At 50.4% G+C, this 16,717-nt stretch overlaps 1 protein-coding gene across 1 annotated transcript; it reads left to right on the forward strand.

The window, feature by feature from the left end:
• Positions 1–542: 542 nt before the first annotated feature.
• Positions 543–14,743, forward strand: CATSPER4 (cation channel sperm associated 4; the record flags this gene model as incomplete). Its single annotated transcript, XM_079720251.1, has 11 exons — positions 543–614; positions 742–816; positions 1,295–1,438; positions 4,371–4,472; positions 10,131–10,228; positions 10,399–10,519; positions 10,712–10,845; positions 12,124–12,298; positions 13,053–13,264; positions 13,813–13,978; positions 14,618–14,743. The coding sequence occupies 11 exons, from the start codon at positions 543–545 to the stop codon at positions 14,741–14,743; spliced, it is 1,425 nt and encodes a 474-aa protein (XP_079576377.1).
• Between the last annotated feature and the right edge of the window lie 1,974 nt (positions 14,744–16,717).

A 16,717-nucleotide genomic window follows, 5' to 3' on the forward strand; every position in this document is an offset into this window, starting at 1 on the left:
CAGAGACTGGAGTGCTGTCCTGCCCCATCTCCAGGGGCGAAAGGTGAAAAATAGAGAACAGCCTTTCACTCTACAGCTGGGGAAACGTACCTTGCCTGGAAAGGCGGCCGGGGGGGTGGGCAGCCCTGGAGACTGGAGTGGTGGGATGGGGTAGCTGGCGGGCAGGGTTGCAGGCTGAGGTCTGCTAGGAGGAGGACCACAGAACGAAACACCTTTCTCCTCTTCTCTCCTTAGCCCAGTCTCACCTCCAGCTCCTAGACGCAGAGCAGGGACCCGCCCCTGTGTCTCCATCCAGGCTGCACAGGAGACCTGACCTGCTCTCATCAGCCTCTGACCTCTGACCCCACCCAGCCCCTTGGTGTCCGTGGCCTCCTCTGTGGCATACTGAGGTGAGTCAGTGGGAAGAGCTTCTCTTGGTATGAGAATTCCTTGGTGGAATGTGGACAGGTGGAGGTCACAGAGGCCTCTATGATATCACCACAAAGGGGGGCAGGACGGCTTGGAATGAAGTTTCTTTGAGGAGTGGGAGGGACTGAGCAACTATGGCGGATAACCAGAGGACCTGGTGGCAGCACTGGACCGACACCACCTATATCAAGCCTTTGAACCACATGGTAGGTGGTACCTGCCTGGCTGCCCTGCCCAAGCTGGGCATCCTGGGGCGGGACGGGGCACTGGAGGACCATACTGAGTCCGGAGGGGCAGTGGCTGCACTGATGGGCCCTCTCCTCACCCTTGCAGAGGGCCGCTCACGAGCCCTACCTCCAGCCAGAGGAGCAAATGCTCATCAACCGCCGAGATATCACCAGCAGTAAGGTAAGGCCGAGGCCGGGCCTGCAGCCTGTCGGGGGGCCTGCAGCAGTCCTCACCCCCACAGTGACCCTTGTGCAGCTGTGTCTATGGGGCAACCGGCCCTCAGAATACCACTGCCCCTTCTGCCTTCTAAATGTCCCAGCTGTGATCCCTGCAGTGACCACCCCCTCCATGGTATGTTAGTAACCACCCGGCTGTGCCCCTACAGGAGCCCCTATATAATGACAGCCACTCCCCAGCAGAGACCCCAAAAGAGTCTCCCTTACAATGACCCCAACAAAGACCACCCAGCAGTGACCCGCTTTTAGTGGCCATTTAGGTAGTGACCTCTACATTGAGGCCCCTGTTCCATGATCCCTTCTCAGGCAACTTCTTTCCCAAGAGTGGCCCCCAAGGGTCCCTATTTACTGAGAGCAAACTTCCAGGCAGAGGCCTCCTATGGTGACACCTGCCTGAAGGAAGGTCCCCCGCCCTCTCCCAGGATGCCTGGGACACGCAGGAGTTCATCACTCGCATGTATGTCAAGAAGCTGCTCCGACACCCGGCCTTCCAGCTGCTGCTGGCCGTGCTGCTGGTGGTCAACGCCATCACCATCGCTCTCCGCACTAACTCCGTTCTTGGCCAGGTGGGACTCCAGCCTGACCTCTGACCCCACTGATCTAACAGGGGCCTGGGCAAGCCACTTCCCTCTCTGGGCCTCAGGTTCCTCATCTGTTCATGATGGTTGGATTGGATGCTCTTCAAGGGCCTGTCAGTGCTGACTTTCCTAGAGATCAAGGAAGACTTCGTGGTTGGGGGGACCCAGCTTTGAGAAATGCATTGGATTTGCAGAGGAAGGGCAAGAGAAAAATGGTGTGAGCAGAGGCAGGCAAATGGGTGCCTTATGGGGAAGGGTATCCCATTTTAATCAATAGCCACTAAGTGAGAATCACTCTGTACCAGATACTGCACTCAGTGCCAGGTATGGACACAACAGACCCAGTTCTGTCTCAGATAGACAGACATATCATTCCAAATGCCTGAGTGTCACAGAGTATGTGGAAGCTCAAAGGAGGCATTGACCCTAATCTGGGGGTCAGGGAAGGCTTCCTGGAGAAAGGGACATTTAAGCAGAGAGCAAAGAATGAATAGGAGTTAGCCAGGCAGAGAGAGGTGGAGAAGAGTGTTTTGGGCAGAACAAACAGCATGGAAGTGAGTTCTGTGTGTCCAGCTTGAAGCTTGCTATGGCTTGGGTCTTACCCTTGATGTTTTAATTTCTTACAAGGAGTCTACCACATACATGAATTGTGCTATTGAAGATCAATATTTTTAAAATGTCTAGTGTGGTGACTGATGAGTTCAGAGAGGTGGTCAGCAGCCAGATCACACAGGGTCTTTAAGTTTTGTTAAAGAGGATGGGTTTTATCCTATGTCATTGGAAAGCCAATGTTTATTTTATTTTACTTTACTTTTATTTTTTAATTGAAGTATAGTTGATTTACAATGTTGAGTTAATTTCTGCTGTACAGCAAAGTGATTCAGTTATATATATATATATATATATATACACATTCTTTTTTTATATTTTTTCCTTTGTGGTTTATCATAGGATATTGTATAGTTCCCTGTGCTATACAGTAGGACTTGTTGTTTATCCAGGAAAGCCAGGGTTTAAAGTATGGCAACGTGAGAGTGACTGGCATCTAGGTGGGTGGTTGCCGAAGCTCAAGGAATGGATGAGGTTGGCTGGAGAGAGTGTTGAGTGAGGAGAGGACCAAGACAGAGCTCTGAGAAGAGGACCAAGACAGAGCTCTGAGGAGAGCCTCCAAGTAGAGGGCAGAAAATAGAGGAGGAGATGCCAAAGGATGCTTAGGAGGAGTGGCCAGAGGACTGGGAGGAACCCCAGGAGAGCACATTACCAAGGAAGCAGGCACAGGGTCAGGTGTGGCTAGGAGACAAGGCAAGGAAAGGACTCTGAAGCATCCCTTGTTTAGCTCTTGTGACCTTGACAAGAGCTGCTTCTGATGTGGTGGAGGCAGAAACCCAATTGCCAAGGTTTGCAGAATGCATGGACTAGAGGGCAGATCAAAACCCATCAATGGCTCATGAAATGTGTTCAGAGTGTAGATAGCAGCATTTTGAAGTAGAATGAAATAAAATGAAAAAGAATGAAGTAGAAGTTGTAGTGGGGGAGAGGGAGGGAGGGGAGGAGGGGAGAGGGAGAGAAAGCATTATGGTGTAAAATGTAAAATATATTTCTTTGAGTCCCAGTCAAAAATGCTAAAATCCCTGATATAGGGTATGTGCCCATGAAGGTCAAATCCTAGAGACTTGTGAATGCCAGACTGGTTTTGAACCTCACCCTGCGGGCCATAGGGGACCATGGAAGCTTTGTGGGTGGAGAAGGCAACTCTGATTTAGCCACAGATGTTCATGACTTGGAGAAGGCAGGGGGACTGTTTAGGAAGCTCTTTCAATAAATAGTAAGGAGAGCCTATTGCCACCAGTGGCCAGTGGGGTAGAGCTGAAGGGAAAGATGAAGGGAAAGAAAGCCCTTCCTTGTTGTAGGCAGACGTCCCTGGCCCATGATGCCCTTTGGAATTTGGAACAGGCTGGAAGCCCATAAACTTTAGCTCCCATCTGAGTTTCAGAGGCTCTGCCTAGAGAATTCCCTGGTGGTCCAGTGGTTAGGACTCCACGCTTCCACTGCAGGGGGCCTGGGTTCGATCCCTGGTCGGGGAACTAAGATCCCACATGCTGCGTGGTGTGGCCAAAAAAAAAAAAAAGAAGAAGAAGAAACTCTGCCCAGCCTCGCATTGGCTGGTGGATGGGGTTGGTGGCAAGGTGTGGGGAGCAAGAGGCTTGAAGCACTGAGTCTGTGGGCCATGGAGGTGAGGAAAGGGAGGAGTCCAGGTGACTTTGGTAACTGCCAGGGTAGAGTCAGGGGCTGGGAGCTGTTCATGTCCCAAACTATAGCAGAGTCACAGCTTAACAGGAGATTGCGTGAACGTGAGTTGGGTTTTAAACAGAATTCAAAGTCATGGATCCACCCATCAATCCATCCACCCAGGGAACATGTCTTGGACCCGTGAGTAGGGGGATACCCAGGAGTTTGGTCAGGCCTGTCTGGGGGGGATTTGGGAGCTGGAGCAGCAGGAGTGGTTGGGACAATCAGAGAAGCAAGGATGGGCCTTGGTGTCCTCCATCTCAAGGGCCAGGTCTTTTCCTCCCAATCCTGGAGTCTGTTCTGCCTTTCTCCACCTCCCTTTTCCTACTCTAGAGGTTAAGAACAAGGGTTTGTAGTCAGACAACAGTCTTTATCATTAACTGTCTGACCTTGGGCACCTCTCTGAGGTTCCCATCAAGTGCAAGATGGAAATAAAACCTACTTCATAGGACGATGGTGATGGTAACATGAAATAATACATTTGTGGTCTTAGCATGGTCCTACAAAGATGCTGAGGATGAAGAGCAGTAAGAACCTGGGCTTCCCCTCCCCTGCAGACATGCTCTCTCCCTGGTCTTGCCACCCCCCTTACTCACCTCTCTGCCCTTCCTTTTCTCTGTCTTCCATGTAGAAACACTATGAGTTGTTCTCTACCATAGATGACATTGTGCTGACTATCCTTATCTGTGAAGTTCTCCTCGGCTGGTTAAATGGCTTCTGGATTTTCTGGAAGGTGAGATCCTGGGCCCTCCCTGCCATCACATCTATTCCTCCCATCCCCACCCCATCCCCCTCCCCATCCCTGTGCACCTGGCCCTGCAAGGTGCACAGGGGGAGGGGTGTGTGTGCATGTGTGTGCATGTGTGCTCATGCAGAAGGAGAAACTAACTACTTCTGAGATGTCTGTGATGGAGCAGAAAGTAATTTGTACTCAAAGTGCAGCCTCCCGGGGTTCCAATTCCTGACCCAGCCTTCCCTAGTTCTGCGATCTTGGGCAAACCTTGATTTCCTTATTGGAGAAATACAGTTGAGAGTAACCACCTTAACTTACAGGGTTCAAGAGCAGGGGTCAGCAAAGATTTTCTGTAAAGGGTGTTGACCTTAAGAATAAAACAGTCAGTTATTTTACCAGCAAAAAAGGGTTTATTTGGGAATAGCAGAGGAATCGCAAATCAGGACTAGCAAACTACAGCAAAAGCCAAAGGCTAGTCCAACAGACAATGGAGAGGAATGTTATTTTATAGAGAAAAAGGAGGAAGTTGGGAAGGGTTGTTCTGAACCAAAATCTACTGGAGAAAAGTGAGAGATCAGGGTGATGATGGTCTCTCATTGGCTGAGTTGCTGGAATAGTTGATTTCTTGTAGGAGATGCAATGTACATCTTTTCCTGTTGGGGCCTGTAATTGATGATTCTTTCCCCTTTGAGATTTTTCTGTTGAAGTCTGTAATTGACAATTCTTCCTGTAATTGACATCCAGTGATACTGCGTGAGAGCTCCCCCTTTTGGCCTCCCAATTCCATTGTAGTGACGTTTTCCTTTATTAATTTTCACAAGGGCCAGATAAACATTTTAAGCTTAAATATTTTAAGCTTTGTGGACCATACAGTCTCTGTTGCAAACACTCACTTCTGCTGTGAGAGCACAAAAGCAGCCATAGACGGTACATAGACAAATGAGCATGGCTATGTTCCATATCAGTTTTATTTGTGAATACTAAAATTTGAACTTTATGTAATTTTCACATCACAAAACAGTATTCTTCTTTTGATTTTCCCCCTAACCATTTAAAAATATAAAAGCCATTCTAAACCTGAGGGTCTTTAGAAAGAGGGGCTGCTGGTCAATTTGACTCTTGGGCTATAGTTTGCCTACCCCTCTTCTGGAGGTTATCAAAAAGCTGTCTGGGTGGGAACAGATCTTAACATTACATAAAATGAGACAAAGACTCAAATTCTTTGTTTGAATAGGACTTCTAGAGTCAAGGGATTTCTGGAGACAAGGGATTTATCTTGTCTTTGGGCATGTGCAAGAAGAGGCTTTAAAAAAAACACCTATCAGATTTTTATACGTTTCATAAAAAGGAATCATCATTTAAATACCTTTACCAGGAAAACCAATTAGAATTACAAGCTTTCCAGGGCTTAGAGGTGTCACTTCATAGAACACAGAATGTAGAACCTAGAACAATATTTCTGAAGTCCAGATGTCTTTTTTTTAATATAAATTTATTTATTTATTTATTTATTTTTGGCTGTGTTGGGTCTTCGTTGCTGCACACGGGCTTTCTCTAGTTGCGGCGAGCAGGGGCTACTCTTCTTTGCGGTGCACAGGCTTCTCATTGCGGTGGCTCCTCTTGTTGCGGAGCACGGACTCTAGAGCACAGGCTCAGTAGTTGTGGTGAACAGGCTTCGTTGCTCCGCGGCATGTGGGATCTTCCCGGACCAGGGCTCGAACCCGTGTCCCCTGTATTGGCGGGCGGATTCTTAACCACTGTGCCACCAGGGAAGCCCCAGATGTCTTAAAGACTGCTTTGTGAAAACAACACTTGGGAGGATGTTTATTAACAGAAAATATAATAGGATGGTGCATATTTACATGTCTCACACTGGAGAGGAGAATAGGTACCATGCTTTTTGTGAATATTTTAATGCACCAATTTTTCAGAACTAGCTCTAGGTTACAGGCAGACATCTGTTGCATAAGAGAGAACATTTCTTCCTTCCTGTAGACGTGAGATTTCTTTTGTTACCCGCCAGGGTTCTTGGCCTCCTTAATTAATAGAAACTGATCAGAGGCCAGACAAGAAATTCAGGCAAGGCTTTATTGGGGCCCCTGCTGCAGCAGGGGGGAGAGAGAACAAGTAACAAATTCCCTTGCTCACTCGCTTCGGAGGGGGGATGAGCTTGTGGCTTGGGTGGTTTGCCCACCCCTTTGGTGATGTTGTGTGCAAGGGGCATGCACAGTACCCTGCTTTTGATCCCAACCCCCTGCCTTTGCTCCCTGCTCTTCAGAAGTGGCATTTGGACCTTTTGTATCTTTTTATCCATAATTTGCCCCAGCTGCTCATGCGGGCAGTTATTTTTAGTCCCTTATAGTTTCTTTGTATTTTGTTGCTCCAGGAGTCGTGTATCAGGTGCAAGCACTGCAGCCAAGGGTCCCAGGTCCCAGCCTGCCTCACTTTTAGCAGTTAGGAAGGCCTGCACTTTCAAGGGGGCTGCACTTTCAAAGCTAAGCTCCAGCGTTTCATTAGCACAAGGGAACTGGAGCAAGCCTGAGAAACTTCTGTTCTTCCAAGCCACTCTGCTTGTCCTATCAAGGACAAGATTTCTCAACCTTGGCACAGTTGACATGTTGGCCTGGATAATTCTGTTGTTGGGGGACTGTCCTGTGCATTGTAGGATGTTTAGCAGCATTCCTGGCCTCTACCCATTAGATGCCATTAGCACCCTCCTACCTGTGACAATCAAGGATGTCCCCAGACATTGCCAGATGTCCTCTGGAAGGCAAAACCACCCTCCAGAACTAATGGCTGAGAACTAATGTCCCAAACCCTAACCTTCATCTGGGGCCAGCCTCCCAGGGCCAAAAGCCAGGGCTTGTTAGAGGCCCTCTGCTGTCTCCTTCCCCACCCCCAACCCCTCCCCTGGTCCCAGTGTACAAGGACTGCTCCCTGTTGAATGGGTAGATGGAAAGGGAGAATGCGGGGGAGGGAGGAAAGTCTGCAAGTTAATATCTCAAATATTACCCAGGCACGTGGGGATCCCCAGAGTTTTGCCCCCAGTGCCCCCTTTTCTATGGCCCTTGTGTGACTCCTCCCTCTCCTTACCTCCACAGCCCATTAATTACTATTTCACCACCTAAATATTTCTCAGATTTCTTGCTGCCTCTGCATCTCTGCTATCCCTGTTCTAGCTCTTACTTTGTCTTCTCTGACCAGGATGTTGCTATGGCTTCCTGCGTACCCCACCTGCCATCAAAGTAATTTTCCGAAGGCCCAAGACAAAGTACCCTTAAACTACTCCAGTGGCTCCCTGTCGTTTATAGGATCAGGGCTAAATGCCTCACTGTGCTTAAGGCCTTCCATGATGTGGCTCTTGCTTGCTTTTGCAGCCTCATCACTCCTGGCCTTACCCTTGGGTATTCCAGCTACATCAAGCTGCTTGTAGTGGCATTCCCCAACACACACTTTCAAGTGCATGCGCGCACACACACACACACACACACACACTGCTGTTTCTCACCTCATGCCCATGCTGACCCCTAGTCTACAAAATCTCTTTGCCACTTACTCACTTGCTTTCCTCCTACTTACAGCTTAAGACTCTTGCAGATGTCTTCTCTTCCAGGAAGTCTTCCTGTCTCTCCCAGGCTAGGTTAGTTGTTGCTCTGTCTCCCTAATGCTTTGTACTCACCTCTCACCTGGAGTTAAAATTTACTGTCTATCCACCTCCCTCAAAATAGTCTGTGAGCCGAGCAGGGCAGAAATCCTATATCTTCAGGATCTGATTTGAGGTGTGGAATATAGTAGGAGCTTAATACTGAATGGATAGAGGGATGGATCTGTAGACAGGCAGACTTGTGTCTCCCTGTGTATGTTTAGGCACCGACACTTTGAATGTGAAACACCGGGAGGGCTTGTGTTTATTGGACTGCCTAATAAATTTAAGAACTTTTTCTCCATTAAAAATCATTTTTTGAATATTTAATGCAGCTACATATTGGTCAAAACTATTGAGAGACTGTCATATAGAATGAAGTAAGTCAGAAAGAAAAAAACATTAACACATATATGTGGAATCTAGAAAAATGGTAGAAATGAACTTATTTGCAAAGCAGAAATAGAGACATGGACGTAGAGAACAAATGAATGGATACCAAGCAGGGAAGGGGGGGTGGTGGGATGGATTGGGAGATTGGGATTGACATATATATACTACTATGTATAAAACAGATAACTAATGAGAACAGACTGTATGGCACAGGGAACTCTACTCGGTGCTCTGTGGTGACCTAAATGTGAAGGAAATCCAAGGAAGAGGGGATATATGTGTACGTGTGGCTGATTCACTTTGCTGTACAGCAGAAACCAACACAATACTGTAAAGCAACTATACTACAATTAAAAAAAAAAAAGACTGTATTGAAAGGCACACACAGAATTCTTGTTCCCACTCCTGACCCTTCATCCCTTTCCCTCACCCACACCCTCTTCAGATAATCTTCATTATTTATAATCTCTTGTTTATCCTCCTAGTGTTTATTTTGCAATCATAAGCAAATATGTACATATTTTTAGTCTTCCCTTTCCTAACAGTAGCATATTGTAAACACTGTTCTGCACTTTCCTTTTTGTCACTTAATGGATCTTTCTATATCAGTACATGGAGACCTTTCTCATTATTCTGTACTCCACTGAATGAACGTGCAGTAGTTTATTCAACCAGTGTCCCAATTGCTGAACACTTTGGTTATTTTCAGCCTTCTACGAATGTCATTTTGTACTTGTACTAGAGTTTGTGTGGGTCGGATTTCGAGAAGTGGGATCACTGGTCAAAGGTAAATGCGGATTGTTTATTAGAGCGAATTCTCCTCTGTAGTGGTTGTGCTCAAATTTGTCATACACATGAACTTCCTTCCTCCATCCCTATTCTAAAAGAGTTTGTGCCATATTGGACAAAGGGCTTGCAAAATGTGCCTTTCTTCCACAGTGAGAGTTAGTTCACCTCTGACCTGACTATTGAAGCACTGTTTCTTAATGTTGTTTTTTCTTTTTTTTTTGCCGTACGCGGGCCTCTCACTGTTGCAGCCTCTCCCGTTGCGGAGCACAGGCTCCGGACGCGCAGGCTCAGCGGGCATGGTTCACGGGCCCAGCCGCTCCGTGTCATGTGGGATCTTCCCGGACCAGGGCACGAACCTGTGTCCCCTGCATCGGCAGGCGGACTCTCAACCACTGCGCCACCAGGGAAGCCCCCTTAATGTTTTAATCAGTATTTATTTTCATTTTATTATTAATTGTAGTGTGTGTCACACAAAGTTGGAGCATCCAAACACTCTCAGGTCGCCTAACTGCAGGGCAAGGCCATTGTCAGCAGCGCACTAGCCAAGGTGGGCACTCAGCTTAGGAGCTGGCTGTGTATATGTGAGAGACTCCACTGTGTGCTTCAGACACTGCACTTGGCTATTGACACATGTATGAGACAGCGAGCGCATGCATGTTTTGTGGCATGTTTGGGGCAACAGCAGGATGAGTAACAGCAGTGGATGGCAGATGACTGGCCCTGCTTCGAGAGGACCATTGAGTGCCCCATCCTTGGGGTGTAGGGAGGGCAGACCCAGGATGAACCCATGGGCTGCGCCTGACAGACCCTGCTGGGGCTGGCCCACCCCCCAGGACGGCTGGAACATCCTCAACTTCCTTATCATCTTTATCTTGCTCGTGGGGTTCTTCGTTAATGAACTCAGTGCCATCTCTATCACCTACACCCTCAGGTAAGCTGGGAACTCTGAGAAAGGAAGGGACCTGTCTGGACCCGGGGAAAGAGAGGAAGGGGTTGTTACCCGGTGGGGATCAGCTCTGCCTTTCTGGGCAGATGGGGGGACGGTGAGGAGGAGGGGTCTGGGAAGGGCCGAGGGGCACCCCCTGAGAGGCTCTGCCACAGGGCACTTCGTCTCGTGCACGTGTGCATGGCGGTGGAGCCCCTGGCCCGGATCATCCGTGTCATCCTGCAGTCAGTGCCCGACATGGCCAACATCATGGCCCTCATCCTCTTCTTCATGCTGGTCAGTGCCCTCCCCTGCCCCCGGCTACTCCCCTTCCCTGAACAGGCCCCTAGGTCCCTGGGGATACAGGGTGTCTGGAGAAGAGGAGAGGCTATGGGCCTGAAGCCCTGTGACTCCCCTGGCAGCTCATTTGCATGTCCTGTCCCCAAGTCCCTCGGGTGAAGTCCGGGCGGTCTCTGGTCTCTCTGGCAGGTGTTCTCAGTATTTGGGGTCACTCTCTTTGGTGCGTTCGTGCCCAAGCATTTCCAGAACATGCAGGTTGCCCTGTATACCCTCTTCGTCTGCATCACCCAGGATGGCTGGGTGGACATCTACAGTGACTTTCAGTGAGTGCCCATGGGGCTTCCAGGGTTGGGGGGACCAGTCCAGGCGAGCTAAGCAGGGAGGGGCTGGGCTCCCAGGGGCAAAAAACTGACTGGGGAGGGAGACAGGCTCTTGGGCGGGAGTGCGGCTCCAGGGCTTGGGATGAGGACGGCACAGCAGGAGGGGGATGCCTGGGGCTTTAAACTGGAGAAAAGCAGACTCCCTGGAGCTGAGGGCTCTGGGTTTGTAGTCTACTTGAAGAGTCATCCCAATGAAAACTCCACCCATTCAAGGTCCCACTGCAGGCTATTCATGGAGATTTCTCCCATTATGCTCAGCAGCTGGGCAGCTAGGCCTCGGGCAAGGGAGCAGGTCTGTGGTTGCATCTAGGGTTCCAAGGCAGCCTCCCAGCCCACACTGGAGCCCACCAAACTGCCTGGACTCCTGAGAACTTAGGGTCTCATTTATTCATTGAGACCCACTGCCCAAGGTCATTATTGGCCACAGATGGCTACCTGGGTTCTGTTCTTTACCTCTTTCCCATTAAGCCTAAACCCTATTTGTTTCCAGTCCACTCCAGGGAGTGGGTCCCCCTGAGTGATTTTCTTTTTATCTTCTTCGTGTGAGAGTAGAAGCCCAGTTGGTAAAGGGGCTTCTGCACTCACTACCCATTATGATGTAGGTAGTGGAAAAATCATGGAGTGTGCAATAAAGGTGGCCTGGGGTCTTGAGTCTGCCCCACTGCACTAGCCATGCAGCCGTATGAGCCTCAGTTTCCTCATCTGTCAACTGGGGATTATTAACCGTGTCATGGATTGCTGTGAGAATTAGTAGAGACTGGCACTGTGTGCACACACATGCACACACACGCATAGCAAGAGAGAGAAAACTATTATTTGGGAAAGTATTTTATGGGAGATTTACAATAGGTATTAACAGTGAGTGGGATTTTTTTCCTGTATATTTTCCTTCTGATCTTTCTATAATGAGCTTGAATTACTTTTTATAATAAGAACGACATGACTAAAGAACATGGCCAATAGATTAAATTCGATAATGCTGACATACAAATCCCTACCTTGCAGGGCTGGCTTGAGGACCGCCCACTGTCTGGCAGTACAGCTGGTGCTCAGTAAAGAGCAGCTGCGGGGACAATTAGGAGTAAGGCATTAGAGCTCCACAACAGCAGAGAGGCAGCAGAAGTCCCAGTGGGCCTTGAGATAATTTCCCCATTTCACAGATGAGGAAACTGAGGCCCAAAGGGCCAGGGAGGTGATAGGGCCCCTGACTGCCATCTCCAGGATGGAGACAAGGGAGTACGGAGTGGAGATTGGGGGCGCCATCTACTTTGCCATCTTCATCACCGTCGGTGCCTTCATTGGCATCAACCTGTTGGTCGTCGTGGTGACCACCAATCTGGAGCAAATGATAAAGGCAGACGAACAGGGTCAACCGCATCAAATAGCCTTCAGTGAGGTGAGTGAGACGGGGAGGGCAGAGGGGGGAGAGGCAGAGTGTATATGAGTGCTGAATTGAGCATGTGTGTTTGTGTGCACGCGCACACGAGAGGGCCTGAAGAAAGCCAAGCCTGAGATGCAGAGGCAGCATTGCCCACGGCCAACTCAGCAACGGGGGCTTCTGAGGGGTGTGGAGTTCCTAGGTGTCTTGTTCTATGGCAACTAAAATCTAAGCAGCTGAGTGACCTTAGGGCGTTTAACCAATCTAAGCCTCAATTTCTTCTCCTGTAAAATGATAATAGTACTTCATAGGGCTATTATGATAATTTCATGGGTAAACGAACAGTACTTGGCACATACTAAGAACTCAGTAAATATTAGCTATAGTGTTATTCATTCAGGGGTAGAGCTTCCGAAAGGCTGGAGAGTGTAGGGTGGAGTATTGCCTAAAATGTTGAGTGCTGTGGGCTGTGACTTGAGAGTAGATAGGGTTTCAGAAGTTTGCTGGGTAGGATTTATCAGGAGTGAAATGGTGGGGGAAGCACTAAGTTTTGAAAAGGGGTGAGAATTTCCAGAAAGGTGAGGGATGAGCTCACACATTTCAAGTTGAGCTCCCACAGCAAAGGAGAGAGCCTAAGATTGGTTAGAGCTGAAACAAGGGGCATTAGAACCCTGGTGTCCTGAGACTGATCCTCCCTGAAGCCAAGCAGGAAGGGATAAGGGGAGGGGGTGCCGGCTGAGCTGTCCTTCCCTCTCCATTTCCCCCTCCCCAGACAGGCAACGAGGAGGGAAATGGGAATAACGAGCTGCCGCTGGTGCACTGTGTGGTCGCCCGTTTGGAGACATCTGGCGTCCCCCAGGAGCCGTTTATGGAGGGCCTCCCGACGAACCTCTCAGAAAACACATTCGACAACTTTTGCTTGGTGCTCGAGGCAATACAGGAGAACCTGATGCAGTACAAGGAGATCCGAGATGAGCTCAACATGTAGGGCGGGTACTGGGGGTACCCTCGAGTCTCGTGAGTCAGGGCTGAGTGGAGCCTCAGATTCTTCTGGCCTCAAACCCTCACCATTTTTTTTTTTTTTCGGTACGCGGGCCTCTCACTGTTGTGGCCTCTCCCGTTGCGGAGCACAGGCTCCGGACGCACAGGCTCAGCGGCCATGGCTCACGGGGCCCAGCCGCTCCGCGGCATGTGGGATCTTCCCGGACCGGGCCATGAACCCGCGTCCCCTGCATCGGCAGGCGGACTCTCAACCACTGTGCCACCAGGGAAGCTCACGCCCTCACCATTTTATAATGCGGACCCTGGGGCCCAGAGAGGTTAAGTGAATTGCCCAGGTTTCCCCAGCCTGTCGGTGAGGGAACTGGAATCCAGACCTCCCGGTTCCTCGCATCTCACAAGAGCCTTGAGCCTCGGCCTGGGTCTCTCTCAGAGTAAAGGGGGAGGGCGAAGGGGGCTGGACACTAGGGAAAAGATGGGAAGGCAGCCTTCCAACCCTCACCCTCGGAACGCACTCACCCCTCCGCCCTCAGGATAGTGGACGAAGTACGCTCCATCCGCTTCAACCAGGAACAGGAGGAGGAGCTGATGCACAGGCACTTGTCGTGGAGCCCGTCGAGTGTGAGCGGGTCCTCCATAGCCATCCGTGAGATGACTTGCCAGCAAGACTTGATCACCGCGCTCGTCAACAGGGAAAAGGTGCAGCTTCCCTCTCCTACCCAATGGGTACTCACCTCGCCACGCCACCCAGCTCAGCCTCAACCCCATTAGTGAAGGTCTCTGTCTATTCCAAGATCTGGCCGGCCCCCTAGACTCCCAAGCACCCCAGCAGTCACCGCCAATCTGGTTAGGTTCCAATTTTTCCTTCTTCTGGAGGCCCCGGCCCTCCCATAGGGCTCCACCCACTGAGCCATCTCTGTCTTCAGCACCGTCAAACCTACCCTTTCTTAGTGAGACTTGAGAGGTTCAGTTCCTGCTTAGTGACAGATACTCAGGCCCACTGGGGGCATAGGACCCACTGGGGGCATAGGACCCCCAGGTCCTGTCTAGGGTGCATAAGAGGAGCAGCCTCCTGAGGGAGGAAGATTCTATGGAGAAAAAGTCACTCTCTCACATTATTTAGTTTCTTTCTGCTTCCCACACCATCAGACTGGGAGCCTTGTGAATGTCCACGGCCTGAGCTCCCACGGTCGGAGAGCAGACTCGGCAGGCTAGAGTTAGACGTGAAGGACTTCCTGCCAGGCCTGGATGAACAGCTGTTGAGCTGAAGGAGGGGAGTAAGGGGGTGTCTGCCATGTCAGGGTGGGGGTATTGACAAGAAGACCTCTTGGTTTGCAGGTTCAGGAATCCAACACAAATGTACTCCTTAACAAACACAAGTCCAGCCGCAGAGAGGGCAGGACGGGAGCCAACGGGCATGAGCACACACACTCAGCCACTGCATCTTCTGCATCACTAGCATGACTTGGCACATCCTGGCCTGAACCCATCCTCTCCCTTACACCCAGGCAGATGCCTGGGGATGGAAGGGGGCAGCATCTCTAGGGCTTGTGCCTGTGAGCCCCAGGTCCAGAGGAGCTGGGATGGAGAAGGATGCTGGATGAGAGTGGGAGCCCTACCATGAGGATGAGCACAGAAGTGGGTGCTGGCCAAGGCAGCCAGGATTTGCCCTAAGGATGGGCATCCCTGGAATCCTGCTAGACCAGAACTAGATGGAGTCTAAGTGGGCCCAAGCACCGAGAGAAGAAAGGTGAAGCCAGTGGGGCCAGGTATCTGTATCAACAATAAACTTTTGTGTTGGGACCAATGTGTCTGAGTGGTGGATCTCCAAACCCTTGGGGCAGCCTTGCCCCTCAAAAGCCTGTTTGTCCAATGGGAGAGTCACTGACTGTCCTCCAGAGCTTCCAGTCTAATGGGAAAGAAAATCCACACCCTGAAAATTGTTGACTTAATGGTAGAGATATAATCCCTGCCCTTAGGGTCCTAAATTCGGGGGGTGAAAATCTGGTCCTCACAGTTGGGAGTGCCTCTCTTATGAAGGAGAGGAGACACCCTACCCTCGCTCTGTGTCTGAAGGTGTAGGAGACTGGTCCTCATTCTGGGGAGTTCTAGTCTGATGGGGTCACCATCGACCAAGTCATGCAGGTACAGGAAGCTCTATCCTGGATCAATGGAGAATAGCTGGGCGAAGTGTGGGTCCTGGCCGGCTCTCTGGGGGAGAACAGCACTGAAGCTTCCTGGAAGGCATCAGGAGGAATTTGAGGGTCAGGTGAATGAAATCCGGTGGAGAACTTGGGACCTGTGAGACCTCTTTGGGAGCTTCATACCAAAGAGCCACAGCAGGTTTCTGAGCCAGGCAATGCAGAGGCTGAGAAAGCTGTGGCAGTCGTGGGCGCTATGAAGAGCTGCCTTGGTGGATTCTCATCCTTGGGCAAATCACTGGGCCTCATTTTCCCCATCTGTGCAATCGGAAGAGGATACGAATGAGCACCAGCTCTAAAATCAAATGGCCAGCACTCAGCCCCAGAGTTGGGAGACTGATGAGATCAGCTGTATGACTGAGACTCAGGTTCCCTGATGTTGTGTGAGGGGAAAGGTGGAAGAAATGTGTGAGAGTTCTACCCAGCGGTTCAGCAAAGACTGACAACTAGGGGCCTTGGGGATATTCACCAGTTGGAATGGGAATCCCCAGAGGCCCACTGATTGCAGGTGATGGGAAACTCCACCCTTCATCCCCTCCCACTGGCATTGCTTCCAGCCCTGAAAAGCCCCCTGGGGCCTGCTGGGAAGGAGTCTGGACAACTGGGGCAGGGGTGGTGCACTCAGCAGGCAGGTGAGAGGTGGCACCCCAGCAGTGCTTCACTGTCTTGGAGTGCTATCTGTTCCCCTGTTTGGGCCAAGACTCCAGGACCATCAACCAGCAGAACGATGGGCAGCCAGTGGCTTTTGCTGCTGCTGCTGCTATTTACTGGGAATGGAGCCCTCAATCTGCCTGGTGAGTAGCCACATACACCCTTTCCATCCATCCTTCTCTGGGGGCTCTCACAGCCTTCTTCTGGCTCACCAGGGAGGGGAAGAAGGTGGTGGAAGGTCAAGTAGTGTCCCCAGGAAGATCTCATGTGAGCACAGCCATCCCCCAACCCACCCCTAAATTGTCTGAAAGGCTTGGGGCACCAATGAGCTTGGGGGCAGGAACATGATGGGATGACCTCCAAAGAGCTTCTGGCTTTGCCCATCCATCCTCATCCAGGATGCTATATTTGTCTGTCTATTCCCTCCATTCTGTCTGTCATCTCAGCTGTCTTCCCTTTTCTGTCTGTTCTTTCCATCTGGGCTGGGCCAATAGCTTGGGGTTTCAGTAGGCTAGTTCCCTCTCAATCTGGCCCAGAACTGAGGGCCCAGGGGCTTGGCCCCCTGCTGCCCTCCCCTGCCCTACTC

Source organism: Hyperoodon ampullatus, assembly GCF_949752795.1.
Source record: "Hyperoodon ampullatus genome assembly, chromosome: 2".
NCBI lineage: Eukaryota > Metazoa > Chordata > Mammalia > Artiodactyla > Ziphiidae > Hyperoodon > Hyperoodon ampullatus.